General features: G+C 44.6%; 1 protein-coding gene across 4 annotated transcripts in view; it reads right to left on the bottom strand.

Moving 5' to 3' along the window:
• Positions 1 to 711: 711 nt before the first annotated feature.
• PKHD1 (PKHD1 ciliary IPT domain containing fibrocystin/polyductin) overlaps positions 712 to 18,191 on the bottom strand; it is a 363,852-nt gene continuing 346,372 nt past the window's right edge. For 3 of the 4 annotated variants that reach the window (XM_037893881.2, XM_043542123.1, XM_043542124.1), the window contains exon 66: positions 9,088 to 9,705. In XM_037893881.2, the coding sequence (XP_037749809.1) occupies positions 9,356 to 9,705 (350 nt within the window). In that variant the 3' untranslated portion in view covers positions 9,088 to 9,355. Of the gene's footprint in view, positions 2,877 to 9,087; positions 9,706 to 18,191 lie in introns of those variants that run through there. The other variant, XM_043542122.1, reaches the window with a different exon arrangement.

Below are 18,191 nucleotides of genomic sequence, written 5' to 3'. Positions count from 1 at the left end.
TGAGAGTGGAATTGACCTGAGATCTTCTGAGTCCCCATCCAAGGCCTTAACTGCAAAAGCATCCTTCCTCGCTCTGTATTTATTATTGGTATAGTCTACCATACTTTTTTGTGTGGAAGGCGTCTAGGACAGAGAACTTAGCACAGGGAAACAGGAGAACTAGGTGCTTTTTGCTTATTCCTTTGCCACGGATTCCCTTTGGTGACCTTTGAGTTACTTAACTTTTCTGTGCCTCTGTTTCCTCTTCTGTTATCTGGGGATAACTGTCCCGTGGGATGGGAATTCTGGAATTTCATTTTGGAAACTGTCAAAACAGCATTTCCGTTCAACCTTTTCAAATCATTGCCACTGCTCCCTGAGTTGGGAAGCCAGGTAGCTCAGGGAGCTTAGGATGTGAGTGTGACAGTTCTCAGGATACCCAGGAGTGAGCCTCAACTTGTTATCTGCTGTCTCCAGCTCCTTAGCACCCCCAGCCTATCCGCCATTCAAGCCCTCTCCTCCAGGCCATGCCAGCCCTGTCTTTGCCTTGAACGGTAACAATACAAGCACCGCAGTCCCACTGAAGTGTTCCCCTGTGTTATCCAGCCCAATACTGGCTACTCTTAGCAATCCCAGATCCTCTGGTCCCACAGCAACAGCATAGCCCTCTTTCCCAGTTTTACCTTACCTCATCGCTCCTGCAAAACGCAAAGCACTTGAGAGCACTCAGAATAAAACCAAAGAATGTTTATTCAGAAAGAGTAGAGGTTCCACTAGAAACAAGAGAGTGGTTACAAAATAAAACAAAATCATACAATGCGAATTAGGGGCCTATACTCATTAATAGTGACCTTTCCTATCTAACAATGTATATTGCCCCCAACCCCCTCCCAGAAAGTTCAGTCTGTTGCAGAGCTGGCTGGCTTCTCAGGAACCAGGATCCAAGCTTTCATGAAACACCCCTGCTTAAGTAGCTGTCTCCTCAGTGAATGGATGCAGAGTGTCTTTCTCCACCCTGTGATACACTGAATCAGCCTTTTCTCTATTCCCAGGCAGGGTCCTCCCCTCACTGTCCTGTCATTCCTTTTCAGTTCCAAGTGGTTTTGAAGTTTATAGTTTGTCATTGATGGTTTTCCATTGACTTTTCTGGAGTGGTACAAAGGTAGACCACTGAGCAGTACATTTTGTAATTGGCTCGCCAGGGAGGGTGACAGCGGCCCCCCAGCTTGAACGGGTCACCACTGAGACATGATTTACTGGTGATTCATTTTGACTCCAAGACCATAAGACACGATATTCAATATAGTTACATTGTCCCTAAAATGTTACGCATACACACATCTCGCAACGACTATGAGTCCTGATAAGTTACAAGCTCTCAGTGGAGATCGTGCGTGCTACCCTTCATGGATAAATACCATGAAAGTGGTGTAATGAGTTTGTCAGGTCAGAGACAGGAGTGGCTTATAAAGAACAGTGAAGACTTTGCAAGTTGGCATCACTGTGTCACTCCAAGGTTCCTAGGGCTTCCATGCTGCCCAGGAATACGGACCCTGGAAGCCCTGAGAGCCCGTCTCTGGGGAAGTCCACCTGGCGGTCTACTGATAGAAAAATCTAAATTCACAGAAACAGCAAAGTCGGAATAGAGATCCTCCTTTTCTGAAAACACAGGCCTGAACACTGCAGCTAAAGGATTATGATGATAGTATAAAGCTTCTGACACACAGCTGAGCATTTTCGATTCCATCCAGTAGGTAGCAGCATTGCACACACCAATTCATTACAGTAATTATAATGCTATCTCAAATTAAATGTATCAGAATCATCTCTGGACCTGCTACTAAGCCCCATGATGGACATCTAGAAAGTCCTGACGGACAAGACTTAAATGGGAGTTGCCATTTAAACTGAAGCTAATCATCATTGTTGGGTCTGAAAACAAGAAGAAAGCACAAGGCAGAACAGAATGAAGTGTAGTATTCTTTCCCTGAAATGCACATCTTTTTCTTTGGGATTAAAACAAGGTTTGCATTTTAAATTTTCATTTACTAAACAGAAAAATATTTTACTAGGAGGCAATAGTATTAAGGAGAAATTATTCTACATTTGCCCTCAGGCCTGGCAAAGACAGGATTTGATTTGCTATGTTAGGCTGGAATCTGGATTGATACAAAGAGATGAGAGGAGTGTTTAATAAAATTTACATTTCATTTTCTCACTTGACACCAGTCTCCTGTCAGTCACCAAGAGGAGGAAATACGACAAATAACTTTTGTCAGCACCTAGGCATGAAAAGACAGTAGTGGGAGGGGGAGCAAGAGTTGGGGGTGGTGGTTAGTATAATTTGTATTGTATATTGTATATATGTGTCATCTTCACTGTAGTCTGAAATTGACAAAGTGCGTGGTAGGAAAAGCACATTCATCCAATCACACACAATCCAGTCACGGGGATGGACAAAATGACCTACTGGGAAATGAATCAGATAACCCAGGCCCTAGTCCTTCCAAGCATTTCAGCATGTGCTTCAAAGCTGGCATGTAATCATTCATATGCTTAAAGTTAAGTACGTGCTTAAATGGTTTTGTGGATCAGAGCCCTAATGAATGGTGAAATTTATCACAGAATAAGATGCAGTACTGGACAAGCAATTCCAGTAATAGGTAGTAATTTGCTTGGATGGGTGCATCACTAATATGAACACTGTTCGGGACTGGGCATGATTTTCTGAAGCGCTGACAACCCATTGACTTCAGCTGGAATTGTGAGGACTTGGTCCTTCCGAAAGCCAGCCCTTCTCTCTGCCAGCAGCCTGGACGAAGGAGAGGTGCCCGAGAAAACTTCCACTACCAGGGGGCAGCTGGTTTCTTTCACAACTTCCTTCAGCAAGCAACGCTCTGGGTTTGAAAAGGAAAGTGTTGGCGGGAAATTCAGATTGCTTTGAAAATAATTGGATTATTTTGACTAAAAAATTGCCCCCACCCCAAAAATGTTTCAGTTTTCAAAACAGAAAACAAACATTTTTCCATTTCTGTTTTTTCCCCTCATTTGTTGTTTTTTTGCTCCTTTTTATCCCTCTTCTCTCTTCCCCCACCCCCCAGTGGCAAGATGAAAAAAGGAGGAGGGGGGAATAACAAACCACAAAATAAAAACCAGAAACATTTCATTTCCCAAAACTGTTCAGCCTTTTTGTTTTGATTTGGGACTAGGTTTACACTGGCACTGAATATCCGTCGTTCCACCTGACGGGTACCTCTCCCCTGCCTGTGAAAGTGTGATCGTAGCTCGGGGAGGTATACTTGTGGTAGCTTGCTTTAAACCTAACTAGTTCAGGTAACAATAGCAGACATGGCAACACGGACTAGCAACCAGAGTACATACCCAGCTTCTCCTGAGGGCTTGACCTTCGGTGGCTAACCCATGCCGGAGTCCAAAACCATCAGGAAGCCTGGGTACGTACTCTGGTTGCTAGCCTGTACTGCCATGTCTACGCTGCTATGGCTACCCACTCTAGCTAGATTAAAGCTCACATGGGCATGCCAACCCATGCTACAATCACGCCTTCACTTGCAGTGTAGACGTACCAGAAGTGTTACTTCTCATTTAAGACCCAATCCAGTGAGGATTTAGGTGTGTGCTTCATTTTACACCTAATGGAACTACCCACAATGAATCTTTGCAGGATCAGGGTCTTTGACTACAAGCTTGTCTCTGATTTGCCTGTAAAATACCATGCATACCTCTAGCACTGTGGAAATAACAAATAATCATAACAAATAGTTTTATTTGTAACACAAAAGGGCAATGAAAGGGTTTATAATCTCACTGATGCTGTTGGGAGAAGGGGGAGTTGAAATTTTGTTTTAGGAACATGATTCTTTCAACCCAGACTGCAATTAATTTCACTACATCCCCAGTTATCTCCACTCCCTAACCAGCCTTGTCATTTTAATTTTTCACAGGCTCTCTTTTTTTCCCCTCTCTCCACGTGTCTGTGCCTGTATCTTGGTGAAGTCTCATCAACTCTGGCCCAAAGCCGTAGGCTAATTTGTCTGGAACACGGCTCCCTCTCCGCCTCAGAAGTCAGGGGAGAAGGGAAAACCCACTGCCACGTAAGAAAACTTGCTCACGGCAGCATCTAGGGATTCTCACAGGCCAGGCGTTTGGGGCTAAAGTAACACACCAGTTCAGCTACCTTATCGGTTGCAACAGTGTCAGCGTTCACGTGCTAGTGGGCACAGGACTCCAGGTAGCTGCTGGCATTTTTATTCTCCATGGGTGGAATCCTGGCCCCACTGAAGCCCATGGACATTTTGCTATTGACTTCAGTGGGGCCAGGATTTTAGCCCATGTCTTCCAACCCTGCTCAGAGCAGGCTGTGGTGCTTAAGGCTGGGATTGCCAAAGGAGTTAACTGCCCAACTCCCATTAAAATTCAATGGCAGGGGGTGTCTAGCTCTCCTAAGCTTAAATTTCCAAAAGAGCCTAAAACCTTGCTGGCACTTTGTCTACACGAGGGCTGCAAGAGAGGGAAAGTCCTCGTATAGAGAAGGCCATTGGCTCTGATAACGGAATTCCCTGTATTGAGCTACTTGAACCCCACTTCAGAATCTTCCATCAACTTGACCCATCCCCTCCAGACCCAACACCTCAACCTGGGCAACCCAATCTCCTCCCAGCTCTCTCCTCTGGTCAGGCTGGCTTTTGCTTTCCTACTCGACGGAAAACGTAACTCTTCCCCGCTTCTCTCTTCCTCTGCCCACATCTTCCTCCTTCCCAGGCTTCATGAGTGGGCTGGTTTCTCCTCAGTGCTTTGGTCTTGCCTCCTCCGACTCACTCCTGCATCTGCTCCCATCTGGCATCGGTCCTCTCCATTCCACCAAGACTGCCCTCCCAGAAGTCTCTAATGATGTTTCCTCTTCCTTCCAAGTCTAAGGTTCTCCCTCTATTCTCATTTTCCATGATGCCTTTGACACCATGGCGGGTGCTTTTCTTGAGACTCCCTTTTCTTTTGGCTGCTGTGACTTTGTCCTTTTCTGGTTCTCTTTCTCCTTCGCTCACCATTCTTTCAGCATTCCCTTCGGTGGAACCTCTTCCTTCCCACCTCCCTTCTCCATTGATGCTCCTCATGGGTCTCTCCTTTTTCCCTGCATTTCCCCCCTGTACACTCACTCACACCAAAAATTAATGGGGCAAAAGGCAAGCACAGAAAGTGGATCTGTTTGCACAGAATTCAATGGTACTTTTATTTATGTGCACAGTGCTAAGATAACATAATCAAGGGCATATCATAAATGCAGATACCACAGACTGTGAGTCAATGAGAGGAAGCATGATCTTATCCATCTATGCTAAGTACTTGTATAGCCCCCATCACCATAGTATCTAAGCGACTCAGATTGTAATAAATGTATCCTCACAACACTCCCATGGAGGCAGGGCAGGGCTATTATACCTGTTTTACAGCTGAGGAACTGAGGCACAGAGAAACTATGTGACTTGCGCAAGATTACGCACAGGAAGTCTGGGGCAGAGCAGGAATTCCACCTGGATCTCCCACAACCCAGACTAGTACTTAAACCATTGGACCATCCTTCCTCCTCAAAGTAAGGCCCTGGGCTAAGACTCAAGATATTTGGGTTCATTTCCAAGCTCTGCCACAGACTTCCTGTGTGACTTTGGATACATCTGTTAATCTCTCAGTTCTTCCCTTGTAAAGCTGGGATGCCTGGGAGCTACCTTGATTTACACCAGCTGAGGATCTGTCCTGATGAAACTATGAACCGGGGTGGTGCAGGAGTGAGTGTTGGTGAGTCTACATGTGACTGACTGTTCTCTGACCCAATCCTGAACCAGCGCCCCAACATGATCATAAGGAGGCCATGGTGCTTTGGTAAAGGTCTTCTTTCAGAGGAGACATACAGGAGGGGCCAGGACCACGTGTGGGCCTTTCTGTAAAAATAGGGGCCAGCTCTAGAATCCTAGATGACCTGGACTGACCCTGGGCAGAGTTAGCACCTGCTTCTAGCTCAGTTGCTTCCATTCGCTCTATTTCCTTTATGGCTAGTGACCATCAAAGTCCAGTAGCAACCTGGGCACTCTTAAGCCTCTTCTAGTCTCACCTAGTGAAAATAATACAATGTGAGGGTGTGCATGGCCGCGCATTGGGGATCCATCTAGGGAGATCTCTGCTAGCCAGCACCCTCTCATGGATGTTAAAGGTGTAACAGCATCTCTGCCTCAATTTCTTCCCCCCCCAGTCCACCAACAGTTGCTTGGCCAAGTTCCGAGCGGCTTCTTCTTCTAACTCCTGCCGACAGGTCACTTATAGTTTCTCCCCTTCCAGGCCAATAGCGTCTGATAGACCAGGAGTCCAATGACCCTAGCAAAGGGTTGAGAATCCCAAGCCTCTGTGGTGTCTTTGTTAGAATACAGATATTCAGGCCTGCCTGTAAAGGTCTATAATTCAAGAACTTCAGTGTATTTTTTTCACTTAGTTAGTTATAAAGGTATAAAACAAAGAATTAAAATCACAAGTCCGCCTCTGTCTGGGCCTTCTCTCTAGGATAGTCTGAGGCCTTGTTCTTCGGCTAAGGCCTTTGGCTAAGCAGCAGGGGCAGCCATAAGCTGGGAAGCGACATTCCAAACTAGTCACACTGAAATAAGGTGCTATTGGGCTGCTAGGAAGACGATCCTGTTCTGATAGCGCCCATCACCACCAGATAAAGAAAATGGTTAAAGAAAACTTAGTTTAATAGCAAGAAATCTGTCTGGCAAGAAATCACTTATCAATGGTTGTGGTTGTGAAACCCTCATTTCTGTATTGTTTTACCTTTATGGCCCCCACTTTTCTATTGTTAATCTGTCTGGTTCTCTAATTGCTTCTGTCTGCTGTATAATTAATTTTGCTAGGTTAATTAGGTAGTGGGATATAATTGGTTAGAGAATTATGTTACAATATGTTAGGATTGGCTAGATAAGATTTCAGAAAAATGATTGGTTAAGGTATAGCTGAGACTATTACGCTATAAACTGGGGTCAAACAGGAAGTGGGTGGGAAAATTGGAATCATGCTTGCTGGAAATTAACCCCAATAAACATTGCATTGCCTGCGCTTCGGCCTTCTGGTCTTTTGCTGCTTGCTGTCGGCATGACAAGAACCAGGGAAGTGGGAGGCTGGAGGGAAAGCCCTCTAACAGTCCTGATCCCCTTAGTCTTAGGGGTTTTACTATCTCCTTTGCAGGAGAGGATAGAGGAACCCAGGCCCACCCACTCTTCTGTGATCCAGCCCAGGGAACCTGCATTAAGCAGCTGGGACAGTTCCTCACAATCCCTTACTGCTTCCTACCTTTCCCCTCCTGTAGACCTGTTCCAGACTCACATTCTCTGATTCTCCATGCCTGGAAGTCCAGCTGTCTGGTGCTGAAGACATCTCCTCTGAGTGGTCCCTCCCTCCTCTCCTCTGTAGCCTTCAGATCCCCCAGCTGTTCCTGGACCAGCAGTTAGCCAATGCTGAGGAGACAGCTAGCCTTCCTGTTAACCCCTTAGTGGCCATGGTAGAATGGGGTCTATGTGCACAATGACAGAATTCTTTCATGGCTAAGGTGATCGGGTTTGAATCCAGCTGAGACTGGCAGTGACAGTACTGAAGGTTGTTACCCTCTGATGGCTTTTCAATAGGCTATATGAAATGTGCTGGCAGGCAGGAGCTGGCATTTAGTCTTAGCGGACAGGCCGCTGACTGAAGGGACATGGTGAATGAATCATTCTCTCACTACCAGAGAGGGTCCCTGTGGAGCAGGACAGAGGCAGAGTAGAAGGGCTGATGTGGGAAAGTGTAACTCACTGGCCACGGCGTGCTCTGAGTAACCTTCTGCGCCCGGTCCGCAGAGCAGCAGACTGATCCAAAACCTCACTCTTGAGAAAGAGCTCTACACACTGATGCTTTCATCATGATTCAATCCCTACTGTGCCAGGCAAAATGGCTGCGGTCACATAACTTGGGCCTTGTCTGGAATTTGAACTGCTGTGACTCTCAGATGCTTGGGACGAGCTGCCTCTGCCTACTGGCCAGCATCCCTGAAGCTGGCTCTTTATCATAAGCTGGAGACTCTTGTGTTTTCAGTTCTAGAGGTCCCCACTTTAATCCCTGGTGTTGGCCCAAATGGCAACCATGACACAAGCACATTCTGGACCTGTTCTATAGATGAATGGAAATAACATCTTGTGCTTCCAGAGCACCCTTCACCCAAGGATCCTGTGGTGCCATAATAAAGTCTCCCCACCCTCTTTTGAGGTAAGTATTAACACTCCCCATTTTACAGCTCAGTAAAGAGAGGGACAGAGAATTCCAGTGACCCATTGTAGAGAGTCACTCAGGAGGAGAAACCAGAAGAGGGGTCCAAGAAGAGCCATGAGAATGATGAAAGGATTGGAAAACCTGCCTTATCATGATAGATTCAAGGAGCTCAATCTATTTAACAAAGAGAAGGTTAAGGGGTGACTTGAACACAGTCTGTAAGTGTCAACATGGGGAACTAATATTTGATAATAGGCTATTTAATCTATAAGACAAAAGTATAACAAAGATCCAATGGCTGGAAGTTGAAGTGAGACAAGTCCAGATGGGAAAAAAGGCATAATTTTTTTTAACAGTGAGCATATTAATCATTGGAACAACGTATCAAGAAATGTGGTAGATTTTTCATCACTGGCAACTTTTAAATCAAGATGTTTTTTCTAAAAGATATACTCTACTTCAAAAAGGAAATTATTTCACGGAAGTCCTATGACCTGTGTTATAAAGGAGGTCAGACTTAGATGATCACAATGGTACCTTCTAGGCTTAGAATCTATGAATCAGACCAGCCTCCCGGTTCATTATTATTATTATTAACAATAATGGCAATGGTCACGATGTGCTAGGCATTTCCAAACATTCAGGAAGGGAAGGCTGCTGACCTGAAGGGGTCACAGGGTAAGGCCCTAATTCAGCAGAGCACCTTCTGAGTTTTAAGCCATTGCTTAGATCCATCTCTATTCAGGAAAGTACTTAGGCATATGCTTAAGCCACAATGAAGTGGTACATATGCACCTACTTTTCTGACCAGGGATGGATTTAAGTACTTTGCTAAATCAGGGACTAAGGAGAGCGGGAAAACAAACGATAGACAGATCAGATTTACTGCTTTAACCCCTAAGAACATGTCTTCACTGTAAACTATCCTAAAATGTTTGCAAGTGTCCAGTGCTAATATGCTTTTTCTGACCACACCAGTAGAAGAGTCGTCTCAGGTTCCCATGTTCCATTGGATTTCCTCCCAGAAAATGTTTCATGTTGATGGTACCACAGCTCATCCTTTCCCTTACACATCTCCTCAAGATCCCACAGCTGTCTCCTGCCTCTCTCTGTTCACATTCTGGGGAACAGGCTCCACTCCTCCCATCTCTTTTCCGTGGGTGCAAGCAAACTGCTGCTGATGGGTATCCTTCCAGTCACAGAACTCCTTGGCACCACGCTGCTGAAGTTCCAGAGAACCCCACAGAGCTGTTCTTCCATGTAATGGATGGTTGCTGTCATGTTTCCTAGCCATGGATAAGTTCTTTCTACTCGTCCTTTTATGTTCAACAGGACTTATCTTCTGCATTGACCTGGCTTTAACTGTCTGTTGGTGCAACTCCTTTATCTGTCTCGTCGTGTTTCCTGGTACTCCATTTGCTTCTATATCTGAAAGAGAAAATCCCTTTACTCTTTACCTTACCAGTAGGTCCCTGTCTTTTTCTTCCCTTCCTGTTTATGTCTCTGCCCCATTCTAGAGCCTTTTGCTAACTGAAGTGTGGTGGTCACTGGAAAACGACTGTTAAAGGGGAAATTGCACTTTAATTAGTAGACTCTATAACAATTTTTAAATATATATTGCATACCTATTAGTCATCTATTAACCCCTTATAAGCAAGTTGTAAAAATATATTGATATAAAACATACCAGCAATTAAATATCTCCACACTTAACACAAAATTATTCATATGACAACGGTTTTCCTCACATTTTATATGAAGGTGCCATTCACAGATAGATTATAAAAGGTTAATCATTGATTAACAGATGTTTCAATAAGTGGGATAAAGATTGGTATGGAGTTCAACAGGCTAATAGGTTACTTATGACCACCCGTAACACATAGTATTCATGTCTGTAGCATGCAGCTATTAATAATGTATTAACCCTTTGTGAGCCATTTCTAAATGGAAGCTTACTATAAAGCATGACCCTTTTCCCCCTGCAGTGTTTGGAACTCAGACAAAGCACCACGGGGGACATGAAAAAGAAAATGACTGAAAAACAAAAGTAATGTTGACTGAAAACACAAATGTGAAACCGGGTATCATTGATTTTCATTATCCAAAGCGGAAAATGCAAAAAGTAAGCATTCTTAATAACCTGAAGCATTATCAGGCACAGAGGTAAAGCAACTGGTTTTGTGACAACATATGACTTTTGAGCTGACATTATCTTCTAAAGCTCCAATCCTGCATTGGGGTGCATGCAGGCAGGCTGTTTCTTACTCTTATTTTGAGTACTTTATACAGTTGCTAAAATCTTTGCAAAATAAATAAACAAACAATCCAGGTATATGCTTCTGATGCAGATCTAGGCCATGTCTACACGACCCGCTAAATCGGCACTGCTGTGATCAATGCAGCGGTGTCGATTTAGCGGGTCTGGTGAAGACACGCTAAATCTATGGGAGAGCGCTCTCCTGTCATCGTCCGTACTCCACCTCCCTGAGAGGCGGAAGCTATGTCAACGGAAGAGCGTCTCCCGTCGACATAGCGTGGTGTAGACACCACCGTAAGTCAAGCTAAGTTACTTCGACTTCAGTTTCGTAACGTACATAACTGAGCTAGTGTAACTTAGATCGATTTACAGCGTTAGAATAGACCAGTCCCTAGTCTCATTTCACCTGCCCCAAGTGACATCTGCTTATTTTACTGATAAAGCCATGCCACCACTTTCCTTAACACTGCCGAGCTAGCACGGCTACGGATTCAATCCCACCTAATGTACCACTGGCAGCAAGCTCCATCTGCAGAGTCTTTGTAACTGGTGATGATGGAAGACGCAGGAAGAGCCCAGCATGCTTTTCACATCCCAGGTGACAGGCAGAGTCTTGCAGTCCTTCCTCCAGTAAAGCTCCTGCTGAAGTCAATAGCAACTTTGCTGGAGTAAGTGCTGTAAGAGTGGACCCTGTGTTTGCAGGGCTGGCAGGAAGACAAATCATTCTTTTATTTTGTAAACTGAGAAAACGTGATCCTGATGCCACGAGGTGAGCCAGTAGGGTTAGGGAAAGGGCACTGGGCTGGGAGTTAGAAGAAGCTGTTTCTAGTCCAAGCTCTGCCCCTGACCACGGGCAACTCATTTGTGTGGCCTTGGGCAAATCACTTCATCTGACTGTGCATCTGGCTCCCCTCCCTGTGCATCTGCTTCCCCTCTCCCTTTTGGTTTATTTAGGTTGCAACGTGCAAGGGACAGGGACTGCCCTTCTCTATATGTTTATACAGTGCCTAGCACTATGAGGTCCCTATCTTTGTTGGAGCTTCTAGGTGAATGCATCCGATGAAGTGAGCTGTAGCTCACGAAAGTTTATGCTTAAATAAATTTGTTAGTCTCTGAGGTGCCACAAGTACTCCTCTTCTTTTTGCGAATACAGACTAACACGGCTGCTACTCTGAAACCTGTAATGTTCTGTTGCATTGCTTTCAGCGTGCTTATAACCTTTGCAGCGCAGCATTAACACAGTGATTGCAATCGAATCTCATGTTTCAGGATGTCAACCAGGAACCTGCAAGGGTCAGGAAGGACTTTTAACCCTGATGCACAGTTGCCAGATGTATTCAGAAGGGGAAGGGGAGTCAGCCTTCCTCTGAAGCATCAGAGACTGGCCACAGCTGGAGATGGGACACCAAGCAAGGTGGGCCAATGCTCTGAGGTGGTACAGAACGTCCCCTTAGATGCCTGGCTGGCGGGTCTTGAACATGCGCTCAAGGTCTAAATGGTTGCTAGATTTGGGGTTGGGAAGGAATTTTCCCCCAGGTTAGATTGTCAGGGACCAGCGGTGATGCATGTGGGGGGGTCACGTGCCCCCCAGATTTCTCAGTATGCCTCTTGCCAGGATGCCCAGCAGTAAGGAGGCAGTGCCTCCCCTGGGTGGTGGCACTCCCTTTGTGTCCATGTGGCATGGGGAAGAAGGAAGCAGCAGGGCGGCTGGCTGTGGGCTGAGCTCCTAACCCCCACCCCTCCGGGCTACACCGGGCTGCTTCTCTTTCCCTGCTGCTGGAGTCCCAGCACTTCCCACTGTCTGCTTTGTAGACTGCTCGCGGAGGTGAGTCAAGGGGACATCTTCAAGACTGGGAAGGTGAGCTGTGATGGGGTGCTCAGCGCCAGGTAGCTCTGGTGGATCCCCATCCAGCCTGAGAGTCCTGGGGGTGAGTGAGGGAAGAAGGCTGTAGGGAAAGGGGGAGAGTGGGAAAGGGGTGGTGGTAGGGGTGCACTGAAACAGCAGCAGCTGCCAATATGCCTATAAGGAAGAATGCAATTTAGGGTGTCATAACATACGGTCCAACAAAAAATGACTGATCATTCTCCAGCCTCTTGTTAACTGAGATGATCCAGTCCCAAGCACCATCCCACCCAGGTGCCACCCACCCTGGCGGCGAATGGGGGACGGTGCATCCCAACTGGGTTGCCCCTTTTGTTGGTCATGTTTTGAACCCTTGCTAAATCGATTGGGGATAGTTCAGGCAGGGAGGGGGGGTGGGCTGCGAGCTCTGAAGGGGCTGGCCAGTCACAAGACAAAGACCAGGAGGAGGAGGTAATTGCTGGTGTATGTTGTCTACCTGCGGATCAAGTTTCAGGGGGCAGAGGCAGAGGCAACACATGGGGCGGTCACGTGTCCCCACAGAACCTTTCAATAGTGCCCCTCCCCACTATCCACAGTTACCTGGCAGGGACCCTGGGGACTTTTTTGCCTTCCTCTGTAGCATGAGGCAAGGATTGTCTGCTGGGATCATCTGGGCATATCCCACCCTGCCCTCGCATGGGCATCGGGCTTGGTGGAGCCTTGGACTCTCCTGTGCTTAGGCCTGTGGCACACAAGGGTTTAGGTTCCGGGGGACTGAAACGCTTTTTCTAACTAAAGTCGTTGGGCTCCCCATATAGGGGTATCCGGGTGAAATTTAGTGGCCTGCAATATACAGGTCGGACTCTGATGCACTTTAACCAGCATGATATATCCTTAGCAAAACAACCAGCCTACAGCACGTGCATTTAGTGCCCCCTCGGGTGTAGGCCCCATCCATGTTAGGAAAACGTGCTCGGTTATAACGGCATTGGTGAAGTTCCCCTGGCACAGACACCAAATGAAGATGTGCGACGCTGACACAAAGCGAATTAAGCCACAATAGTATAGAGGGCATTGGTCAGGGCCTTAGGCAGTCTAGTTCTGGCTCTGCCATAGACCGTCTGTGTGACCTTGGGCAAGTCACTTAATCTACCCTGTGCCTCCGCTCTCTGTCGGGAAGATGGGGACACTGGCGCTTCTCTATCTCCCAGGGCTGTAGTGAGGATGAAATCTAGTTACAATGAAGGAAGCCACAGAAGTACATAAATAGAGAAGTGTAAGACCTGGTACAGAGAGAAAACATTAGGGGTCCGTAGTGATATAGTGGTGACACTGGTGCATGTTCTCTTCATATAGTTAAGTCCTTATGCTGTATTTGATTTATATCAAGTTCTTTTCAGACTGGCGATGTCCTTATCTCTTTTATGGCAAACAGGTCTTGTCAAGCAAACCTGATCTCATTTTTTGAAGGGATTACAAGTTTAGTTCATAAAGGTAATTGCGTAGATGGAATAGGACTTACATTTTTTTGTAAGATTTAGTACCGCATGACCTTCTGATTAAAAAATGACCATTATACCCTATCACTAAAGCACATGATAAATTGATTAAGAACTGCTGAATTGACAGATCACCAAATACAGTTACCAACAGGGAATTGCCATCAAATGGGGTGTTTCTAGAGAGTTCTGCAGGGATTGGTACGAACCCCGACACTGTCCAACACTTTCGTCAATAAATGGGAATAAATTTAAAATCAGTGCTGATAAAATTTGTGGGTGACACAAAGTTTGGTGGAGTCGTACATAATCACAAGGATAGGGCAGTCACACAGAGCAAGCTGAATCGCCTGCAAGGGGGAATCATTCAGACAATGCATTTTTTTTTAATACAGCCCAATGGAAAGTTACACATCTAGGAACAAGGAATGCAGGCCATACTTAGGCCAGAGGAGTGCATCCTTGGAAAAAGTGATTCTGAAAAGGATTTAGGGATCATAATGGACCTAGTTTCCAGTGCAATGGTGTGGCAAAGTGGCTAATGAAATCCTTGGATGTATAAACAGCGGAGTAGTGAATAGGAGCAGGGAGATGATTTTACTGCTCTATTTGGCATTGCTGAATTGGATAGTGGAATAATGCATGCCGCTCTGGTGCGCACCTTAAAAAAACAGGTTGAGAAATTGGAGTGGGTGCAGAAAAGAACCATAAAAATGATTCAAGGGCTGGAGAAATGCCTTCCAGTGAGAGACGTAAAAGAACTCAGTCTGTTTAACTTCTCAAAAAGAAGACTGAGAGGTGACTTTGATTACAGTTCATAGGTAACTTCATGGGGAGAAATATTGGGCACTAAAGGGCTCTTCAATCTAGCAGAGAAAGGTAAATAAAGAGAAACTGGCTGGAAGCTGAAGCAAGACACATTTAAATTAGAAATAAGGCATAATATTTTAGCGGTGAGAGAAGGGAAGTGACGATTCTGCATCTCTTGATGTCTTCAGGTCAGGAAATTGTGCTTTGGTCAAACACAAGTTATTGGGCACAATACAGGGGTAAGGGTGAAATTTAATGGCATGTGTTATACAGGAGGTCAGACCAGATGATCTACTGGTCCCCTTTGGCCTAGAATCTATTGGTATACACACCATCATCATCAGTATTGTCGCACTGCGTAAGGCCCCAGTACCATTGTGTTGGGCCCTATACAAATATATAACAAAGAGATGGTCTCTACCCATAAGATCTTGTAATCTTGAGTCGTATTCATTGTTAGGATATAGATATTCAGGCCTGTCTGTAAAGGCCTATACTCTAAGAATTTAGATGTATTCTTATCACTTAGCTAGTTATAGAGGTATAAAAAGAATCAAAATCACTGTCTGCTGGTGTAAGGTCCTTCTCTTACTATGACAGTCTGAGGCCCTGTGCTTAGGCTAAGGCCTTTTGCTAAGCAGCAGAGGCAGCCATAAGCTGGGAAGCGACCGGTCACATCCTCACATTGCAAACTATTCACATTCAAAGAAGGTGCTATTGGGCTGCTAGGAATACAATCCTGTCCTGATAATGCCTATGCCTCCAGAGAAAGGGAAGTGCCTAGAAGATGTAAAAGGAAACTTAGTTTGATAGCATCCTGTCTGGCAAGAACTCACTTATCAATAGCAGGGATGTGAAATCCTCATTTCTTTGTTATTCTATCACTGTAGTCCCCATTTCCCTATTGTTCGTCTGTATAATCTCTGTCTGGTTCTGTGATTGTTTCTGTCTGCTGTATAATTAATTTTGCTGGGTGTAAATTAATTAAGGTGGTGTGATATAATTGGTTAAATAATCATGTTACAATATGTTAAGATTGGTTAGTTAAATTTCAGTAAAATGATTGGTTAAGGTATAGCTAAGCAGAACTCAAGTTTTACTATATAGTCTGCAGTCAATCAGGAAGTTTCAGATAGCAGCCATGTTAGTCTGTATTCACAAAAAGCAAAGGAGTACTTGTGGCACCTTAGAGACTAACAAGTGTGTGTGTGTGTGGGAAATGGGAACAGGGAATGGGGGTGGGGAAACTGGAATCATGTTTAGCTAAGGGCAGGAATGGGAACAGGGCCACAGGTAAGGCTCTGTAGTGTCAAAGCTGGGATGGGGGACACTAAGGAAGCAAACTGGAATCATGCTTGCTGGAAGTTCACCCCAATAAACATTGAATTGTTTGCATCTTTGGAGTTTGGGTATTGTTGCTCTCTGTTCATGCGAGAAGGACCAGGGAAGTAAGTGGGTGAAGGAATAAGCCCCCTAACATTCATTATCACAGAAATAATAATAAAGATCCCAAAAATCTCATTGGATTAGAAATATGGGATTTTTTTCACAGGGAAAAAAACGTAAGGCAGAAACTAAACAAAAATGACTGTAGCTTTGATTGTCTCTCGCTCCAAAACCAACATTATTTTAAATAAGGGGAAATCAAACATTAGGCATTTCAAGTCACACACATTAAATTCGCATAAGATATCGTTATCCTTGTTTAGGTTTGAACATATCAGGGAATCTCTTTGTCTTGCAACAATTCCTAAAAGACGGTAAGTGGCTGGATTTCCTTTTTCTGACAAAAATCTCTCCATGAATTATTTACACGGTGGCTCCAGTCAACACTGTATCTGTCAGCCTCCCCAGCTGAAACGAAAGTTCACTATGTAAAGGGGCCAAGGGAATATGGCAGCCTCCCACTGCGAGTTTATAGACAGAACTAAGTCAGCACACATTATGTGTCAGAGCCGACATCAGACGGAATCAGATCCTTTGATCTCAGACCTCCACAGGAAGCTTAGATCTCAGACAAATTAGATAAAAAATGAATTTATATGTATCCTAAGGCACACAGATGAATGCTGTATTTTGGAGAAGTATGGCAAATATCAAAACATATAAACTGCAGCATTTCCTCTCTCTCTCCCTCTGTTCTGCTTTTGTGATGGACGCTAATTAAAATATGAAGACGAAACTCAAACTAGCCTCTTATGCAATCCACAAAATTTAGGGGAGGAGGTGGAAAAAATGCCAGTGACCGAATACATGTGTGGTTCATTCAGGGTTCCAGGATGGGCTGAGAAATGGACTCCGATCTTTGCTCTTAGCAGGCGACAGCTGGAGGAGCCCATCCAAGTTTGTAAAGGTGGAAGCCAATACTTTCTGCTGTTTGGTGGAGCCCGGTGCCAGCTGCACGGCCCTAAATGTCTCTGCTTTGGCTGTGACCTCAGAGGGAGTTGTGTTTGATCAGTAAATCATTATGAGAAAAGATTACCCCACCCCACAAAAATGCTAGAGGAGCAAAACAAGGAAAAACAAGGGAATGGGACTGCTTTTTGACTTGTAGTTTTACATAGCTGGTCAAAACATTCAACCGTGAAAAGGTGTACAGAAAAGCAACAGCAGTGAACGGGTCTGGCGTGGACAGCTTAAATGTGCCCTGACTCACTCAGAAGTATGCAAGATGCATATTAGAGTAATCATCCCCAAATTAACTTACCTTGGTAACAATGGCTTTCATCCTGAAAGTTCCTAGAGTGCTTTATGATTAGTGTATACTAGCTATGCATATGTTCTATTATTGCTAATCACTTACGTTGCAGTAGCATGGAGAAGCCTGGAACAGGCTGGGGCCCGCTTGTGCTGTGCACTTTACGAAACTGACATTGGCAAAACGGACACTGAATTGAATGGGATCAAGATTTCACCCATAAATTCTATAGACACTTAAAAACTGAACCACACATTTACTCTCCTGTAAATTTTCAGTTAAGAGAGAGAATTCATACAGTAAATAGCAGTCCCTGTCCCAGTCTAAATGACAGGGTGAAATCACAGCTATGGCTGGGCAAATTACTGATATTTTTAGCTCACTGGCAATGTTGAAAAAAGGTCACAAAAATCTGTTTTGGGTCAGGCTGAAAATAAATTTAAAAAAAAATCAGCAAATTGAAAAGCTGAGAAAAATTTTTGTTTTGGCTCAAACAAAATCTTTCATTTTGATTTTGACCATTTCAAAATGTTTTTGAATTAAAAAAAAATAAAAGTAAAGGAAATATTTTAAAAACTCAAAACGTTTTGTCAATGTTGAAATCAAATGTTGAAGGTTGCGTACATTGTTTTTGTTTTCTAAACAAACAATTTGGTGAAACCAACACATATTTGTGAAACATGTCAGTGTCACTGAATCTTCATTTTTCACCCCAAAAAAGTTTTGGTAAAAATTTTTTTGCCCTGCCCTTATCCTGGACCCATAAACTAGCTGTGTGCACAATTCCTAGCCAATCAGCAGTAG

Source organism: Chelonia mydas, chromosome 3 (assembly GCF_015237465.2).
Source record: "Chelonia mydas isolate rCheMyd1 chromosome 3, rCheMyd1.pri.v2, whole genome shotgun sequence".
NCBI lineage: Eukaryota > Metazoa > Chordata > Testudines > Cheloniidae > Chelonia > Chelonia mydas.
The sequence above is the reverse complement of the archived record's forward strand: the minus strand, read 5'-3'. Positions and strand labels throughout refer to the sequence as shown.